The sequence below is a fragment of the Eufriesea mexicana genome, unplaced genomic scaffold (assembly GCF_001483705.2).
Source record: "Eufriesea mexicana isolate 0111107269 unplaced genomic scaffold, ASM148370v2 scaffold1490, whole genome shotgun sequence".
NCBI classification, from domain to species: domain Eukaryota; kingdom Metazoa; phylum Arthropoda; class Insecta; order Hymenoptera; family Apidae; genus Eufriesea; species Eufriesea mexicana.
In genome coordinates this window covers 787145-807011 of record NW_016909592.1, presented here as the reverse complement: position 1 = coordinate 807011, position 19867 = coordinate 787145, and the positions used below count along the sequence as shown (strand labels likewise).

The window sequence follows — 19867 nt, the reverse complement described above, 5'->3', positions numbered from 1 at the left end:
AACAACACAAATTAGTAATAAAATAATTTTAGAATTAATACGAGATATTGTAAAATAAAGTATAGTTATTATAATTTTAATATACCAAATTTTACGTTAACATTCACCTGAGAAAAATTCTGTACGTTATTTCACTCGCACAGAAGAGCAGGGAAATTAATTTAGCAAAAAACTCGAAATGTAGAACTGACAGAGCCCACTCGCATAGTATTATGCCTCTTTAGTCCGGTCAGAATGATACCGCCTCGACGGCCGACTAATTTAATTTGTTTTTGCGGCGCGTGCACTGCGTGAGTCTGATCGAAATTGACTTACATCACTGTCGCCGTTGGTGGCTCATTTGTCAATCGTCACGTGTCCTCGATTAAGCGTGGAAAATGAATATCAATGGTGTGAGGTCGCAATCGTAGACACGTGCGGAGGTTGATACCGTGCCTTTCGATTTGCAAATCCGCTTAGCTTCCGTTAGACGACTTTATTCTCCTTGATTTCGACGGCTATATACAGGGTGGACCACGCACCTCGCACTCAGTTATCCATTTTTGCTTGCAACTGGTGAAAAGAATATTCCCTTTAATAGGTTACTCTTCTACAATATGCACGTTTAGAATGTTATTTAACCTGCTAAACTTACCCCTACTGAATCAAACACAGTTAATGAAATATCCAGTTGTAATAGGTGAAGAATTTTAAAGGAAAATAGAATAGAGAAAAGAATATTCATCCATTATACCACACCAAGTATAATTAAACAATATTCTTTTTAATAATTTAATTTCCTACAATATAAACATCTAGGATGTTATTTAACACTGAACCTACCCCAGTCAATGAATTATCCAGTTATAGTAGGAGAAGAATCTTGGAAGAAACAGGGGAATAAATAGCTATAATGAGAAAAGGGAATAGATGTATGCGAGGAGAAAAATGGTAATGATGACACAGGGTGTAATAACGAATGTAGAATTTGTGATCAAAAGTTTGGAAACCGTCGTTTAAGTCTTGGTAGGATCAGTGTTGGAGCATAAAGTAGTAATAAGGAAAACGATTGCCTAAAAGTTGCGATAAGGGGGCACATTAACGGGAAGGAAACGGAGGCCATGGATGTTAATTTCGTCGTCGAATGGCCATGCTTCTGCCATTTAGCCGTGAGTCACCAAAGTGCTCGGCCGATAACTTCTGTCCGGCAGTTATTTTCCAAAGCGTTATTCGTCGGTATGCCCGTTTCTGAGTTTACTAACCGACTGCCATGGCGGAACTCCCGACTAAATAACTCCCTTTAGCCGCGACGTATCAACATCGTTCCTGCATAAATCCATGCCACGTGCTTTTTCTTCTCCCGTGCGTTATATTCCACATGCATTCTCCGAATCCGCTTCTTCCACCGTAAACCTTTAAGAAACTCGAGATACGTGCCAGACCAAACATACCCTGGACCATGTATGGCTGAAATTGTGGCGGGGGTAGCGACCTTGTGCAACTGAAACTCGTGGCCAGCTCTATGCACACGCGTAACTCTCATGTTGATCGTTGATCGTTGAATTTTTAACAAGTGAGACGTTCATGTATCATAGTACATTATCGTGGCCAATATATAGATGTGGTTCCATATGACTGAAACGAATTTATTATTTAAATAAAATTAAAGATAGAAGTATAGATGAAGTAAAATTTAGGGTTCCAATTACAGTATTAACGAGTGAGATGTCCATCTATTCTATTATATTATCCATGGCCAATGTATAGACAGGGTATCACATGACTAAAATAAATTTGTTACTTAAACAAAATTAAAGATAGATGAAGTATCTGTAAGTAAATTTAGTGTTTCAATTACAATATTAACGGGTGAGATGTCCATCTATCCTATTACATAATCTATGGCCAATATATAGACGGGGTTCCATATGACTAAAATGAATTTATCGTTCAAACAAAATTAAAGATAGAAGTATAGATGAAGTAAAATTTAGTGTTCCAATTACGAAATTAACGAGTGAGATGTCTATCTATTCTAGTACGTAATCTATGGCCAATATACAGGGTGTCTCACTTAACCCAAGCATTTAAAATATCTATGTGACCGACATGAATTGATCGCTTAAACAAAATTAAAGATAGGAGAAGTATCGTGAAGTAAAATTTAGTGGCCCAATTGCAGGAAACACCCTGTACTCTTAGCATCCAAGTTACTCGTTATTTTGCAAGCAATTAAGAGGCAATATTTCCCGCGGAACGCCTTGATGTTGGAGCGCTTTTTCAGTGCCGTGAAAGAAGCGGAGAGGTCCGGGCTCGTTGTTGACGCCAGTCATGTACGTTTATTATCCGTCTCCCTTGCCTTAATGACGTCACTTTAATGAGATGCTCAGTTAAGCATAAATTTCGATCGACGGCGTGCGATTGATCCCCACGACGCTGCTCGGAGTCCTGCGTGTCTCATCGGTGTGCACATGCGTGTGCCGTGGTTAAAGGTGGTAGTAACCGAGGCGCGACTCGCGCGCGCAACGCACACTGACGTAAGCGACGATGATTTAATTTATACAGCGTCTGAAAAACCTTGTTTGCCACGCGCCCGTTACATCTTTAATACCTTTCATCCAATTACTGCATTAAGACGCGTCTTATCGCTTTCCCCCTTTCGTTATGTAAATTCTCTGACCATGCTTGCGGAGAAACTGAATTGTCTTACACGTGTGTCTCAGTGCAGGAGTTGATCCTTGGAATTTAGTATACTTCTTCTTTTCCTCGGGAAATCTTGATATCTCTGATATCGTCTCCTGGTTTCTGGGCATTCCGGAAGCTAATGTATTCTGAAATTGTATTTTTGTTTTTTTATTAAATTAAATTTGGATGATATTCCTATTTAGTACCGAATCTCTTCATTTTTATATGGAATTTTTTAAATATTTTTTACAATCATTTTTTTTATATATTATATATTTTTATATAATTATTTATTTTATATATATTCTGTTACCTTTTTCTGTTTTTTTCTTTTTTTTTTTATAGAAAATATGGCTGCGTTTCGTGGTTGATGTTTATCACTTTCTAGTAAAAATTTTCGGTGTGAATGCTAATCTGCGTTGGAGGAATAAGGTATATTAAAAGAAATACAGAAAAATAAATATGAAGAAGGAACGTTACACGAGGTCTCTTTTTTTACAATTTAAATAACCATATTACGCAAATCTATTCTCATAAATCGACTCCCACACATAGCTACGCCTCGACATGTATCGTGTAAACATACTGCTACATTTTTCTCGTTCACCTACTCGTGATCCCGTTCGCTGATGTCTGTCGTTGCCTTTTATAAGAGTCTCTAATTAAATTAATAATGCAAAAGTCAATTAGCGTCTGAATTATTTAACGACAGAGATAAAATTACTTTAAATTGCGAATAAAACTGTAATTTATTAATAATAAACCGAGCGAAAGTAAGTAGAGTAATATAAAATAATTCCTTGATATTTCTTTGGATGGCCGAAATGAATTCAAACTTTCTATTGATCGTCACGTATTCAAAGAAATAAATGCTTATTTACGATACTAGAAATTCGAAGAAACGATGACGCATGTCATCGTGCTTAAAATACTGGCCACGTTTAATACTCACATTCATAAACATTTACACGTATTCATCGGCGAAATTTTCAAATAAATGCTCCCGATTCATTTATCATATCGTTGAACATTTATTCCCCGCATCTGCAATATGATCGAGCACATTTTGTACTTTTTCCAATAATATCCGAAGCTGAATCCAAATTTTCACGATTTTGCAATTGAAAAACGTATTTATCGCGCTGCAATCCATTTTGAGGTTATCCGTATGCGAATTTTCATTTTAGTATTCGCTGGGTGCCTTTAATTATGCATATCGTGCATCGATTTATTACAAATTCTGTAATACGTGCTTTTAATCATCTTCGTTATATTATAGTTAATATTAGAAATGTATCGTGAAACATTTCGAGCTCGTTTTGTTTACTACCCCGTTATCAGAAGTATATTTTGTAATCCAGTACAAACGCTTATTATTCATTCTCAAGTATTTTCTAATCTTATCTGCAAAACGACGACATTGAGACTATTCAGTTAAATAATTATATCTGGCGATATATTTATCTACCAGTCTGGCAATGAAATCCGTAATTGATTTGTAATCTCTTCCTTACCTTCGTTTCTTACATTAACCTCAAATTTTTAACCTCTCTCAAATTATCGTATAACGTATAACTCGTTATAAATCCAATCTGTAACATAAATAATAACAGTCCTCCATATTGCTTCGTTATATCATAACATGTATCGTTATTATAAATGATGCAATATTTTCCTTCATATCGTCATTATTTTTTTACAATTTTCCAAATAATTAACCAAACCCTCCGTATCCTCCCGTCGTGTCCTAAGGACTCGCAGGCTGCGGGAAAATAGACGATAAATATCACGGATGCTCGAGCCCAGCGGTCATTTCTTTAATCGTGCTTGAGGGCTCGATAAATCGAGCGAAATTTACGATCGCAGCGTGCTCGCACGTTCGATGCACACTCGTTATTTCCGCACACACATAGTCGGAAGCCACGGATTACGAGCGCCGCCTAACGTCATTGTGTATTATTTCAACCCTGAAAAAAAGAGCAAGGAACAGTGTGCAGTCGGTTATGAAAGCTCCGTGTTTCGTTCGTAAATAACGTTTCGTTGGTTTTATCGCGCGAAGCTTCTGAGAAAATAATCGGACCGTAGTGACCATTCGGGTATATAACTCGCGGAGCCGGTGTGTTTCTCGCGAAGAATTAGAGTCAAGCGTGGCCGTTCGTGTGTCGCTGCATCGAACATATATCGCGACGGTTCTGCCATCTACCGGGCCTGCTGTAACTAATAGTGGAAATGTTTGTATCTCGATTTGAAATTTCGCTTTGCGTATGCTGTGCTACGTCTGAGAATTCGTTCTACGTTTTAATAGAGAATTTCGAGTGGAATCGTGTCGCGTGTTAAACTTTAATTGCATTGAATATTAACGTTACCAGTCGTGGTGTCTCTTGTGATATATAAGTGGAAATAATCTGACTCTTAATATCGTAGCTTGCTATTCTAACCTATAACGTTTATACGCCAATATACGCGAAGTTTTATACAAACGACGAGGATGAAGTTAATTTTCCATCGTGGAAACGAGGGGGAATGTGAAAAAGAAAAGAATGTTTAATCTGGTATGGAATATTTCCGATTCGCGATCATTTGAAGGTTATATTGACGTTATATATCGTTGATGTGCTCTCGATGCGAGCTGTATTAAACATCGTGATGCGATTGAACATTCATAGTTGCATTCTAAATAAAGATGGTGACCTTGGAATCTAAAAAGGTACGACCTTCACAGAAATAATTTATCGAACGTAATCCTCTACTTTCTCCCTAACCATTTTTCATATGATTTTTATGTTACCAAAGGCAACGAGGATATTTTCCGTGATCTCGTTAAACGAAATACACTGTGTGCTGGAAACACGCAACGAGTCTCGATTGAACGAACAAAGTGATAGAAATAATTCGGCAAGAAGCATGGTAATGTTAAATGCCTTGAGAATTGTTTGTTATGGATGGCGAATTTTGACCTGTAGGGACGAGAAATCTTCCAATGAGATATTGTCTCCGTTAACTACTGCGTTTCACTCGCTCGATATCAGTTTCTCGTAATTAGGTTAATGTACTTTCAGAAGAACAAGAACTTTATCAGGGAATAAGATTTCTTCGACACGCTCCAATTTTCCATCGCTTCGATTCTCCTTCTCTTTTTTTTATTTTATAAATAATATTAATTCGATTTTTCTTTTTCTCAGGTAATATGTATCCAATTTTTACCATTATTTTTTGCAGAAGTATGTCTGATTGAGTGAGATTGAGAAAGGAAAAATTACTAGAATATTTGTTAGATTTTGCTTTACTGTAATTATTCTGTAATATGGGTGGTACCCAGCTTTATGATGGATAGAAGATACAAGAGCAATGACAGGAGTTCTTATAGACACACGCCATATTTGATCTTGTTCCCGAGTTATAGCCATTTTTGTACTGCAGTAATGTGCTGTTGCCTACCTTTATAGGGAGTGTATAGAATTTTTCAACCTCCCAGAATGTTCAGATAATTAGATAATATCATATACAAGCTGTTCAACACATCCAATTATTCCATATTTGCAAGTAGCAATATTATAACATGAAAAATATTCTATAGATTTTTGCAAACCCTTTATTATTATAAAACATCCGGTACAGCACTATATACATTAACAGTACAAAATAAAGCAAAACTTTGTTTTAAATTTTTTAATTACTCACAGGTATACATAGCATTATGAAAGTTATAAATTTTAGATTAAATTACAATTATTTGTTTCATATAAATTATTTTTATTTCTTATTTTTTGACATACACTAACAACCGTGATCGAGGTTACAATGCCATGTCTGACAGTATAATCACAAGTGTTATCTAGAAATGTAAAGGAGAGGATGGAACATACATAACGTGAAAAGTAGTTCAAGCAATCTTCATATGTAAATACCATGCACTGTTACTGTCATTACCAAGAATGATCAGACGTAATAGCTCTCATGCATCGCTGTTATTAATACTAACTCCATTGTTTTAGAATTATTGGGAATATGCGATGTGATTCATGAACAACTCGATGCACGATAATGGTTTGATGAAATATTTATTAACGTACCTGCTCAGAAATGATCGTTAGACCGTTAAAACTGTAACGAGGCGAAGAAACAACCGAACATAACCGGTGGAATATAAAGCTTCCCACGCACGCGACGTTCGAATGATTAGTTGAGTTTTCTGGTGTTCGGTGCAGTCAAGAATGATATCTAGTCTTGGAACTCCGCTTGTATAGTGAAATATACCTGGGAGTGTAAGGAGTTGATAAATTTCCGGAAGTTTGGGAGGGTGTTCGTGCCACGGTTTCGAATCACGAAAGCGAATTATTTGGATGCTTTGAACGGTCTTTCGGTGCGAATACGCTTTTCCAGATATTCTGCAATGTAAATATGACCTGAAGCCTGAAGTTTTATTACGGATATGTTTACTGGAACAGTGTACACGGTGATATAAAAGTTCCAGGTTATGAGAATGGAACTACAGTCTTTTTTCACGCTTCTTTCAAATATTCCAAAAAACAATTTCTCTTTTGAAAAAGCCAATCATAAAAGTTGGTCTGTTCATCCTTCTTTTTTTAATTAAATATTTCTATATGTCTGTTAGTTGTAGAAGTATGGTATATGTAATAGGATTTAATGCATAGAGATAAATGTAAAATTCGATGAAGACTCAGCTACTGAAAATTGTCAATTAAGTATTCCCATTAATTCATCGCGAGAATGCAATTCTATTTATATTTCCGCTTTACCTCATTGCGGTTTTCTATCGAACCAGTCGGCACTTTATTTAGTTTAACTTTGCGCACTGGAACTTCATCCATTTCCATAGGTAATTCGATACAATAGCGAATATTCAAAGCGTCCGATATCAAAAGCTATCTGTGAAATTCTGACGCGTGTAAAATCTACTAAATGTCGCATGGAATTTACAACAGTACTTGTAAAATCACGAGAACAGGTCGTAATGCAATATTCCGATATTACCGATCCGCAATGAGAAACGTTGCAGGTGCCACCTGTATCACTTCTCTGCCCTTTTCCATCATTTTTCATCACACTTCGCCAAATATCGAATTCTCTTACTATTTTATCGCGTTAAATTAAGCAATTCTATCCTTAGTCGACGAGATTTATATTATTTATACTTTACGTTTCAAACTTGGGATTTTAAACTTCAATTATAGGATTCCTTTAAAAATATCAAGACTAATATGTGGAATAAGGTCACTAATTTCATGTGCATACATTTGAATAGACTTTGGTATGACAGAATTCGATTAGATAAATTTGCAAATGTCAGTTTTACATGTATTTTTATCTATGTTATTTATTTCTCTGTTCTTTGAATATGTAGGGAATGTAAATATTCTATCAGAGGTATAACTACATTGAGATTTAATATATTTTGTATATTAAAGGTATATATTTGTGAATATTATTGGTAACTATTCCTAAAGGCTTTATACTTACAATTGTTTCTCACTCGATACAGGGAAAGGATTGCCCAAGACACACATGTGAATGCAAGAAGGGTGTGGATCGTGAACTATGTTAGGTTCTCATGATTAATTCAATCGGGTCAGTAGTTGTTTATTGCATTGCAGGTACGAGACTGTATCAATTGAAATTTACCTAAACGAAACATATAAGAATAAACAACCATACGTTATGAACAGTTAGATCACTCTCTAGAATAAAAATTAAGTTTCTTTGATAATTAACTTAATGATTGTCGCAGAAAATTGATTATAGATCATTCAATTTGCAAAGAAGTAGTGTCTTAAAGATTATACATTTTTATTTCATGAATAGAAGATGATACATATACATAGTTGTGGTCTTTTCTGTTAATTGATTACAGATCATTCAATTTGCAATGAAGTAGTATCTTAAAGATTATACTTTTATGTCATAATATTAAGATTATATTTTTATTTCATACATGGAAGATGATATATATTTTTGTATAGTTGTAGTAAGTTATAATAAATATTACACTATGTACAGTACTAATTTTCACAAAAATTATGTTAGTTATAAAATTATAATTATACCTCTATTGGTAGTTAAGTTATAGTTGATAATTAAGAAGCTTTTTGCTATCACTATGCAGCAAAAACAAGTGATCAGTCTTCATTTCCAAACTAATTAAATTTATTCCCATAACACTATTAGTTAGTATCAGAGATCATGTTATTTTTGAATTGGAAGTGACTTTCATTTGAAACAGTGGATCAGAATAGAACATAGATAATTGTAAAAAGATCACTGGCAACCAGAGTCTTCATCCCATATAGTTAAGTTCCAGGTCCATCAAGGGTTGGTTTTATTGCAATGGTCCTGCTACCCTAATAGCTTCCTGAATGCTTTGTTTCAGATCATCTGTTACACAGTCATTTCTATCAGACCCTGTCTATCTGTCTCTTATAGCATTTGATTACCTCCATATACGAAGCAACGAACTGCCATTGAGCAATCTCGATACAATTATTGCGTTTCCTATCTCCCTGGCATACTACTTTAATTCCCTTGGTAGCATCTGGCTCCATATTTAACAGGTGACCTATCATTGATATGTGGCTATATTCTCTATATGATTCTACGTCTGCTCTACTGATTTGAAATACTCTCAAAGGTAGCCTCCTCAATATATGATTCTCTTTATTTTAATTAATTAGTACTATTTTTTAATTATATTCTCTTAAAAATAATTTCTCGTAACTCAATTGTTATTTTATTTTATTAGGCAGGATTCAATTGGGAAAGGAAAATGAGACCCTGTTAGATACTAAAATGGAGCACTTATTTGGTATTCTAAAAAATTTTCTGTGGCATTTAAGAGGACCAGCTATGTGATATTACTCTCATGGAAAAATTCCAAAACTTTCTCTCAAACCACTGAAACAGTTTTAATCAAGTCTCAATTAACTAAATTCTTTGAATAAATTTTAGCTCAAAATTGTTTAAAAATTTGTGGATAATTTTCCTTCTCTCTCAACTTTGGAATTATTTTTCAAATTCCATCATTCAGTGTGTTCAATAATTTTGGTAAGGTCTGCATGAAGCAGAAATTTATCATTTGTTAATTTAATCAATTATTTCAATTCATTTTTAAATGCAATTATATAATATATTAAAAAATTTAATATATAAGAGATATGTAAATTAATTTAATATTTATAGATTCTGATGGGCTATATGGCATTAGTGTAGTATTTTCGAGTTTCGGGACACCCTGTATAAACACTTGCCACGATCCTCCGAAGATCGCCGAGGTATCCGTGACGGAATCACGCGGACCGTTTTGGCGATGGTCCAGTGGCGCATATTCTAAAAATTCCGCCGCATTCCTACCCCAGAGAAGAGGGATAGAAAACGAGCAAGCAGAGAGTCGTAATCGCGATCGTCCTCGTGGCCCGTTTCGATTTCGGCGAGGAACGCGCGCCTCCGAGAACCGAACCTTCTCTCTTTTGTCTTCCCGAGCGTTTTTAGCCACGCGATCGTTCTGAGGACGTTGTCCTGTGAGAAATGAGAGATGCCTCGCGAAACTCGCTCGGACACTTATTTTTAGAACTAACTTATCGAACGCAAACTCGTTAAAGTCAGAGTCCAATATCAGTGGGATTAAAATATCAGTGGGGCAATTAAAATCGAATTTTGTAGCAAAATTTTCGTCATTGTCTCTGTCTCTGCGTTTGCAATTCATGGCAATAATATAGCATAGGGGTTAATGAGAGATGTTTAACAGTTCTTTGAAAAATGTCGTTTTGTGAGGATAAATTAGCTTCATGATTTCTGATAGGAGTTGTTAGAAGTGTAGACTTCGTAATTATTTTACACCCTTATTTTTGTGAACTGTCATTAAGTCAGATGTTCTAGACATAGTGAATCCATTCTAAATACTTATAGTTTCCACAATACTCTTTAAGGTTAGTTTGTTGTTCATAAAAATCGCCTTTAGGCAGATAACCATCCTCAGGTTCTTACTGTTGCACCTCTTCCTCACAGCATCAGCTTCTGTACACTAGTATAGACTCGTTAGGTATAAAACCTAAATATGGTATACAATTCACAAAATCTCAATTGTATTCTGGGACAAAGATAATATTAAAAGTGCAATAAGTCCCATTTTATTGCTATTAAAATTGGAATCCACTTTTGCAACATCTTATATTAATTTGAACAGTAGATAGTACATTATGTGACTAGGAATATGCACAAATATATTAGGAAAATGGTTTCCATTGATTCAACTTCTACAACATAAAAGGTGCATTATTATAGAGGTCTTGGGAAAGAATGATTACAATTAACAATTGCAGGAAAATTATTTTAAAATGATTGCATACATAGAATGCATCTAAAATAGTATTGTTTCAAAACTTAGAGTATATTATAGTTTTCAGAATGAACGATACATGTAGGTTCTAAAAATATAAAAAAAAAAGATTCTATTTATACCTCGAAGCTTCTCTTCACGTACAATCTTTAAAAGTGGCCTTCATTGTCACGTCGATACAGCGTATCATTGATTTTCTCACGCATTTGAGCACCCTCTTGACTGATTTCTTGCAAGATCATTTTGTGCATACTTTGACCTTAAAATGAATTCTCGCTCATATAGGGGTCTTACCTGAAACATATTAAACGTGAATAAATTTTGCGACGAATCTTTTGAATTATCCTGTACCTTCCATTGTTAGAAAAATAAGAGAAACGATAAACGCAGCAACTTACTATAGTCTACTTGTTATTCAGGAACAGAATTTTTGTTCGAAGCTATCTTAAGATCTCTTTGTGCGTCTATTTGTGTGTTTCATCTTTCACTGCGTGACTGCGCAAAAATATGAAAAATAAAAAATGTACTAACCGTCTCACGCGATACTTCTCCATCGAGACATTCTGCATACTTTACTCTACTCTGAAGCAGAATAAAAGTGTCTTCGTATGTTCGATAAATTCCATAAATGCCAGTCAATAACATAAAATGCTTCTTCTTTACATTGCAATAACTCTATGCATTGCTTATTTCTCCAAACGGTTCATTCCGACGTAAAAACAACAGAATTTTCATTCCTAACCTAATCACTGTTTTTACCCTTTGCTCTACGTCTTATTAACATTTCAGTGTAATTTAACAGGTGGACAAGATCAAGTTTTTATTTGCAATCGTTTCATGTTCGATAGTATTCCAAATGTGTCCAACGATGAAATAAAATCGATCCTCTGTTCGACCGCAGCATCATCGTCGACCATCAACCAACTTCACAGTGTCGAATTAACGTTCCGCGCATGCGCACCACCCGGCCTTATCAGTCTTCCCAAAACAGCACTCGACGTGTGAAAACTCGTGTTTATTCGAACTCCCGTTAAACTGCCTTAATAAAAAGCACGGTCGCAAAGCCGTGCTCGTAAAATCGTAAAAATAAGCAAAGAAATCAAAAGAATCGTGTAATTTGCATGGAAGCGCGTTTGAACGATGTTTAAACGTTTCCCCGATTTCGATTTCGAGCGAGGAAGCACGCTCTCTGTCGTTAGGGGTGAGTACTTGACTTCGACTCATCGTGAGTACAGTGCACTGAAATCCTCGCGGTCGAAGTCGCAAGCGGGGGGACTCTTTATTTAGACGCGGACGAACGATTGTTCCCCAGAATACCGCGAAAGTGAGAGAGAGAAAGCTGTGGTTCAGCTGGAGCTCGCGCGAATCGAGAGCGACTCAAGTTCAATGATAATCGAGACGGACTTGGCACGCGTCACCGCGACCGGATTCCCCATTCGTTGATCTTGGACCGATAGTGGCGCCACGCTAGCTACAGACATGGCGTCGACCATGTTTCTGCGCGGAACCGAGGAATCTGCCAGCCAGACAACGACACTGCAGCGTGTGTACCTCGTGTCGAACGAAGAGTCCTAAAAATGCGTTAAGACGAATCGATTACTCAACAACACGGACTGTGAGACGTTACTCGTTGTTCAGAGACTTAGAATAACAGCGATATAAAGAGAAGTAGGATCGTAACAGAGACAGAGTTAGTTGTATACGTGGAGGGGTGAAGTTTGAGGATAGTTGGTATTGACCAAAGGCGAACACCAGGCGATAATCGGTGTCGCAGCCGGTGTTCGATGAGAACCGAACAAGATTTGGTGCATACCCAGCGTACGTGAAAAGATCCTCGGGCACGAGGACGGGGCGCCGAAGAGATCGTCATCAACCACGACGATCACGACGACAACGATGCTGCGCTCGCCGGCGCGCGTCGTTCTCCAGGATTCTTCCGCCTCGACGTCCTCGACCCTGTCGGCGCCACCGACGCCGGTCCACCACGGCGCCGCCAGCAGCTCGACCGTCTCCTCGCGTCTTTCCCTCCTCGACACCTGCCACAGGAAGATCAGGTTCTTCGGCGAGCTTGTCGCGTGAGTCCCTCCGTCTAGTTAGAGCGTTATCAGCCACCTATTTATGGAAATAGGGGACAGATCGAGTTTCGGTTCAGGCTAGGTCAGTGTTTTTCACACTCGACTTTACAAAAATAATATCGCAAGGTTGCTGCTATCAGTAAATGACTTGCCGGGGAGTTAAATTGCTCGTCGTCTACTAAATATGCTAAAAATAGATAAATAAGTTTTACCGGGCCAAAGTCATTTTTCTTTCTTTTTTTATCTTGTACGAGTTTTAACGATCGTGGATACGTTTTCTGTAGGTTGTCGAGATGTATTAATTCATATTTCGAGCGTAACTTATATTCTGAGTGGAAAAGATTAAGTTACGTAAATTGATTTAAAGAGCGAGATTAACATTAAGAATCGTTTAATTAGCTTTTCATGAAGGGATATAAGCTATGAGAAATCGTAAAAGTCCCGAGAAATGTTTGCTCGCTCATTATTTGAAGCAGTAATTTTCAGTTTTGAATCAGAAAAGTATGGTCGGTTTGGATCGTAACTAAAAGCTAAAGCTCGAAGTAATTTGAAGACGTGGTGTGAAGTTGTACGAACTGTCCCACTTTCCAAGTTTCAGGAAAGAAGAATAGGAAAAGAACTGCTAACTGAGCAATCTAGGTCATTGGCAGATGGTTTTTTACCTTATTGTTAGCAGTTTCGATGGCACATTTCTGTATTATCTGGAAAATTCTGACGATAACTTCAATATCTGCTAAAAATTCTTCTGTGTAAAAAAATATTGAATATTGCAAAATAACATTTTTATTGGATTCAACAGTTTTATATTTGTTTTCCTACTATCTTTGATACGGTTTTTGACATTTCATTTATTGGAAAAATATTCACACAATTGATATTTTATTGACATTGATATGTAACATAAATTTTCTCAACACTTTTCTGTTTGTTTTTAAAGCTATGAACGCATGGAAAAAATTCCTCTGACAATTTCAGTTTTTATTTAATCTGATATTTACATTTTATTTTTTAATTTAATTTCCAATATTTAATAGAAGTTTTATTATTCGTACAGTGCAAGGTAGAATGCTGTATATACCTATCTATAATCTAAAGAAAGGGATTAAAAATTAAAGAAATATACTTGTTTACCATATTTTTGAAAAATATATATATATATATATTTGTTTAACGATATTACATTTGTCGATTGGAATTATCCAGATGAATAGTGAATCCGATTATTTATTTATAGTAAGAAAAATAACATTTAAATATTCTAATCTCTTCATGACAATATTTTTTAATTTAAATGTTTGTCAAAGCTTTTTGTGATGCAAATTGCATTTCTTATTCAAACACAAGCCAGTGTCCGTTTAAAGACATTCTGCATATGCATGGTGTAAAATTAAAGCTGTTACAGGTCAACATCTCAACAGCTGCAAAAGATGAAAATTGGTGCATTATTATAATTGCCTCATTATGAAAGCCAATTTTATATTTCATATTAAAATTCATTGTAATTCACATGATACTAAAGAACAATTATTTTTACAATTTAATTTCTAATATTTGCCTTTGATATATCAATTTTTAAACGAAATTTTTACGCCATAAATGAAAATTAATTATCACGTAAAATACAGAAAAATTCCTTCCTTTGTAGTAAAATGTGAATTTTATATTTGCTGAGATATTATTCTGCTACACTTTTCAATTTTATACCGTGCATAAAGGATTAGTAGGAAACGATGATACAACCGGAAACAGAATAATCCCCATCTTAGATCATATCCAAATAAAATAATTCTTTGTCATAAAAGCTTCGTTTCCTTGAAAATGAAAACGTCACTTTGTTAAAAGGAAGAGCGAAAGAGGAAGTTTTTTTATGGGAAAAAATTATTTTATCATCGAGGTAATTTTCCAAGTTTCCGGTTGTATCAATGACTTCCGATTTACCTTGTTATATTTCTCTGTATGGCCGGCTGAAAATCGTTCATTATGTTTTTTTGCATGGCATACGTATTTCTCTGATTGCGCATCGAGAATCGAGAATTTTTCATTGTTTAATGCTTTGCTGGTCTAGGTTAGGTACATTTCTGTTTTTACCATTTTCAATCTCGATCGAATTTCCCACCGATAGACGTTTAAGAATGTCCGCTGCCTCTTCAGCATAAGAACCAAAAGAATATATGGAACGTGCAGTTGTGGGTAGTCGACACTTTCGAAAATAGCTGAAAACAAATTGATAGAGGATAAAATGGGCACACATTTGTTCGCGAAATTGAATACCGTTCTCGCTGCACGGTGTTAAAATTGGAAAAGTTAGGTGTGCTTCTCCGTCGATAAAACGTGCACTGTCGTTACGAGCTTGGAATCGTATACCAACACGAAACCAGTAACGACAATTTTTTCCTCAATTTTTTATTAATATTTCAAACAGATCACTTACTCGTTCGATCCTCTCTAAAGAATTTTGTCCTCCATTTTATTCCAGTAGTTCTCGAAATTTTCAATCGTTTACGTATTAACCTCCATAACCTCACATTTCCTCTCCTCTTTTACGTATGAGACAGTTCTCGAATCGTTCGTTCCACGGGATGTATCGCGTTAAGCGACAAACCTAAAAGTATAATAATTTCGTTACACATGAACGAATACTTTATTGTAAATACTATTATAAAATTCATTGTACGTACATACTGGATCACATACTTGATTTAGATTTTGTTTACACCGGTTACAATATACGTTCTGTTCACTTACGTTTCTGTTACAAAATGATTTTCGATACTTTTCACGCCACCTCGAAATTGGAATACACGCGTGTCGACATTCTTCGATAATACCGCACAAAGCGAAATTCGAAACGATGATTCCAAGCATGTAGACGACAGCGTACGTTGAACTCGATGAAATAACCTCAAATAGCGTAGAACTACTATACGTCACACCGACGATTTAGAACACGCAAGTTTTTCAGACCCATATAAACGCAATGCTTGAAACGTAGCGAGAACCGGCGAAGAACACGATAAGTCGAAACACGCTTTAGCAATGGCCGGTGGCGATTAAACAGGAATAGAGGGCGCGCAAGAAACTTATCCGATTACATTATTATGGCGGCATCTCGTGGAAGCGATCGTGAGAACATAAAGGCGCGAAATCGAACGAGGTTTCCCGAATACACATATATATAGATGTATGTGTATGGCGTTCACAGCTTCTCGTTTGGTTACAGCCACCTTACCAACAGAAGGTTAAAGAAGTCTAAAATCTCGAGAGGTTTTAAATAAGCGAGTTACTGTGAAATAAATAGAATAGAGGATGGAAAGGATTCTGAAATACTCGTGACTAATGGGAGATTTTTAATTTCACGTTTTTCTTTTTAACACGTGTTTCGTTACACGAGTGACAGGTGAATTAGGTTAGGTGGAGAAAGAACTTCCTTAAATAATAAAGCAAGGTAGGTATGCAGGACAATTTTAAGCATCATGAATGTACGATATTTCTATTATTTTTTTTTTATTTTTTTTTTTTTTTTTTTTTTTTTTTTTTTTTTTTTTTTTTTTTTAATTAGATACTGGTTAATCAAATTGAGTTCGAAGATTTAAAGAAATATTTCTTGTGTTGCAAAGGGAATAAATTTGAAATGAACGAAACAGGTAAAAGAATGGAATGGAAATACGTGAAAAGTAAGGAAAAATCACACGATTTTGAATTAAAAAATACGGATTTTTTTTTATAGAATGGTATGTAGTTAATAAAAAATTGGTTTTGACCAGATTTTTTTTACCTCTGTGGTAGTTTTTAGTGACGACTGAATGTTTTGCGATGTTGTCTTGCGATATCTGGTGAAAACTGGCATTAATGGAACGACGAAAAAGCGAAAGGTGTACAAGATGGCGAGCAGAATTCGATTGGAAGATCAAGTCCGGCCAGTTTTTTCCAAACGAGCGCAGCTTCTTTCCAGTGGCATGTGCTTTATAATATAGAGGAAAGGGCGTAGACATGGCTGAATTTTATCGCTCTCTGGTTATACTGCATGTGAATAGAGCATTTTAGCGGCTGGTAGGAAACTGATAACGAAACTCCTCATTAAACCTCGGATACAATGTCAAAACATTGAACACTCTTCTCGAACAACACCTCATGACATATTTCAATTTTCTTTTTAATTATTATCTCTTACTGTTACTCGTCATGAAACAATAAATTCCTTAATTTGCATAACAGTTCAAAGCAAATTAAAATCTACTTAGGAGATATAAAATAATTTTTTTTCTTTTAAAAATTCTAGGCTCTTTTTTCTTGGAATACTCGCTAGTATTATGGGTATATAATTAACTTCTAATAAGCGATACTAATTTTGCTATGAGAAATATTGGACTGCAGTTTTATCCCATATAATATAACTTCACTTCGTTTCAAATTTGCTTCGAAAGATTCTGATCAATCGAAACCTGTCTCAAACAGTAAAGTACCATCAGTCAAATCACTGGGAGCTTCGAAAATCTATAGCACTTTCGAAAAACACAGGAATCGAATAAAGCACGTGATCGTGAGTTGACGTAGAAAATCGAGGCTATCTATCCAAATCTGGGAATAAAAAATAGAAGGTAAAAGGAGGAAAGAAATGGCTAAAATTAATCGGCTATATTCAGCTCGCAATTTCCAACGGAGCGTTGATTAATTTCCCGTTTCCATAGGTATCGAACGAAGTCTGTAAGCTCGACGTGAAAAAAACGTGTGCCATTGGTCTGATTCGAGGATGTGGCGGGAATAAAGGAACTTTAATCAATTAACTTTCGTCCGGGAAGAAGCTTCATTTGTCCTTAGAAGCGGAGGAACGAAGGAAACAGGAACAGGAAAATGTCTGACCAAGGACTCGAATGATAGATTAAAAGCGAATCGAACGGAGCTATTTGTAGAGACCGTTCGCTTTCGTATAAATCCGATAATTCGTTAATCTGATTAGCGAACCCGTGCCAGTCGATTAAAGACGTAATGTTCTGTGCACAATGTGATTAGCGCAATCGTTGTTCATGAAGCACGGTTACAACGTGGCACACGGGATAACCGTGATATTGACTAGCTTATGAGTCATTCCCTAATGGTGTCTTTGTTTTTCTTTTTAACATGTCCTGAAAAGGAGTGTCTCTGAATTTGCAACAAATTCTTCAATTCTTTCCTATTTAGATATATCGCACTTTCTTTTAAATTCAAGTTGATGATAGACGTCGAACAGGTTAGGTTTGCTTGACTCGAGCTCCATCTTCTGGTGCACATAGCAAACAATTTTTCTTTTGCTTATTACTTTCTCAATAATTTTGCATTTACTTCAAATGCATTTTCACTTGTATTTCTTCATGATTCAACTCTGTAATGAGTTAGAGAGATCAATTACGTTTATTTTTATCCTCTTTTTTGAGTGGTTTTAATTGGTCGTATTTAGGCAAATAAAGGAAGCATAGAAGTCAGAATTGTTTTTAATATTATCAAGTTTGCAGTTATTGATAGTGGAGATGGTTTAGTAACATTGACAAAGTTGTGCAATAAACGAAAGCGAAGTTTTGATTAAATATTTCGCTTAGGACGATTAACTACGTTTTAAATCGTGCTTCAAATTCGCAGGTTGCCAGACGTTCTCGCGTTACAGTAATAACATCTTCAACGTAATGGTAAACACCGTGAATTCTAATTAAAACGTAACATCGTTTCCATTTAAAGAGTAAACCTGCGTCTCGTCGCAACGTTAATAAATGAATCACTGGTCTCAATTAAAAATGCATCGTACAATTTCCCTACGCTCTTATCAACAATTTATTCTTTGCCATGTTAAAAATTAGTGTTTTCGGATTTAATGAGAATATTTAACGCTCCGTTTAATTTTTAAATGCGTGCCCTCCGTGAATATTCTACTTTCGCGTGAATCGTTAATCTTTCCTCGAAATAATTCGATTCGTGTAATTGGTATTACGTGTAGCATTTTGGAAACCGTCGATGGTTAGTTTTAGGTTAGGTTCAAGTTAATAACACGGCCGCCATTTTAGTTAAACGTGGATTAAAGGATTGTTGGATCAAGAACCGAGACAAGCTGCTTCAGCTCTGTTATACTGAAAGTTAATTAACTCGTTCACACCATATATTATCTTTCGATAGTTAGTCGTGTATTTTATTGTTTGGCATGGTTTCAGAGACCTTGGTCTTATTGCAATGGTTGATCCATATCTAAGTATCTAATTTGAAGAATATACATAATACAAATTATAATTAAACGCAGTTTAATACATAGGAGGTTTATATACATTTTTATGTATAGGTTAGATTTGGAATTAAAGCAGTGGGTAAGGTTAGGTTTTCCTTAACGTAATTTAATTTCCAAAGAGTTTACGTTCATCCCCATTGAATTGATGTTGTAGCAAACCATAGTAAATTAGGAAAATAGAATTACGATTACGTCCTTCTTATAAATAGGACGCTTTACATAACCTTCAAATCATGTGACGTTAGCAGGCATTAATTAAGTAAAATGAAATTGTGTTTGGCTTAAATTCGTCTCACGTAGATGCAGTTAAAATGAATTAATTTGAACTCAGTTTTAAACTATATTAGGATAGCCTTGAAACGGGTGTAAGTAATTCCTTCCTGTTAGGTTAGAGGAAACTAGGTTAGCATTAATGTATTTTCGATTTAATTTTCGATAACTTTACAATGTATTCAATTGTATGTATTTTACTTACTAGTAACACATCTAACCTTGCTTGTATGAAGTGTGGTCAATGAGATCTAGGTTAGA

General features: G+C 35.6%; 1 protein-coding gene across 5 annotated transcripts in view; it reads left to right on the top strand.

Annotated features, from left to right (window-relative positions):
• Positions 1-19867, top strand: part of Mob2 (MOB kinase activator 2) — a 114445-nt gene that overhangs the window by 84218 nt on the left and 10360 nt on the right. The window contains exon 1 of one of the 5 annotated variants that reach the window (XM_017901105.1): positions 4930-5371. The exons of 3 other annotated variants lie outside the window; for them this stretch is intronic. Coding sequence is in view for 1 of the 2 variants with exons in the window: in XM_017901101.1 (XP_017756590.1) it covers positions 12911-13089 (179 nt within the window). In the remaining variant the exon portion in view is untranslated. Of the gene's footprint in view, positions 1-4929; positions 5372-12222; positions 13090-19867 lie in introns of those variants that run through there. One more of the 5 variants, XM_017901101.1, reaches the window with a different exon arrangement.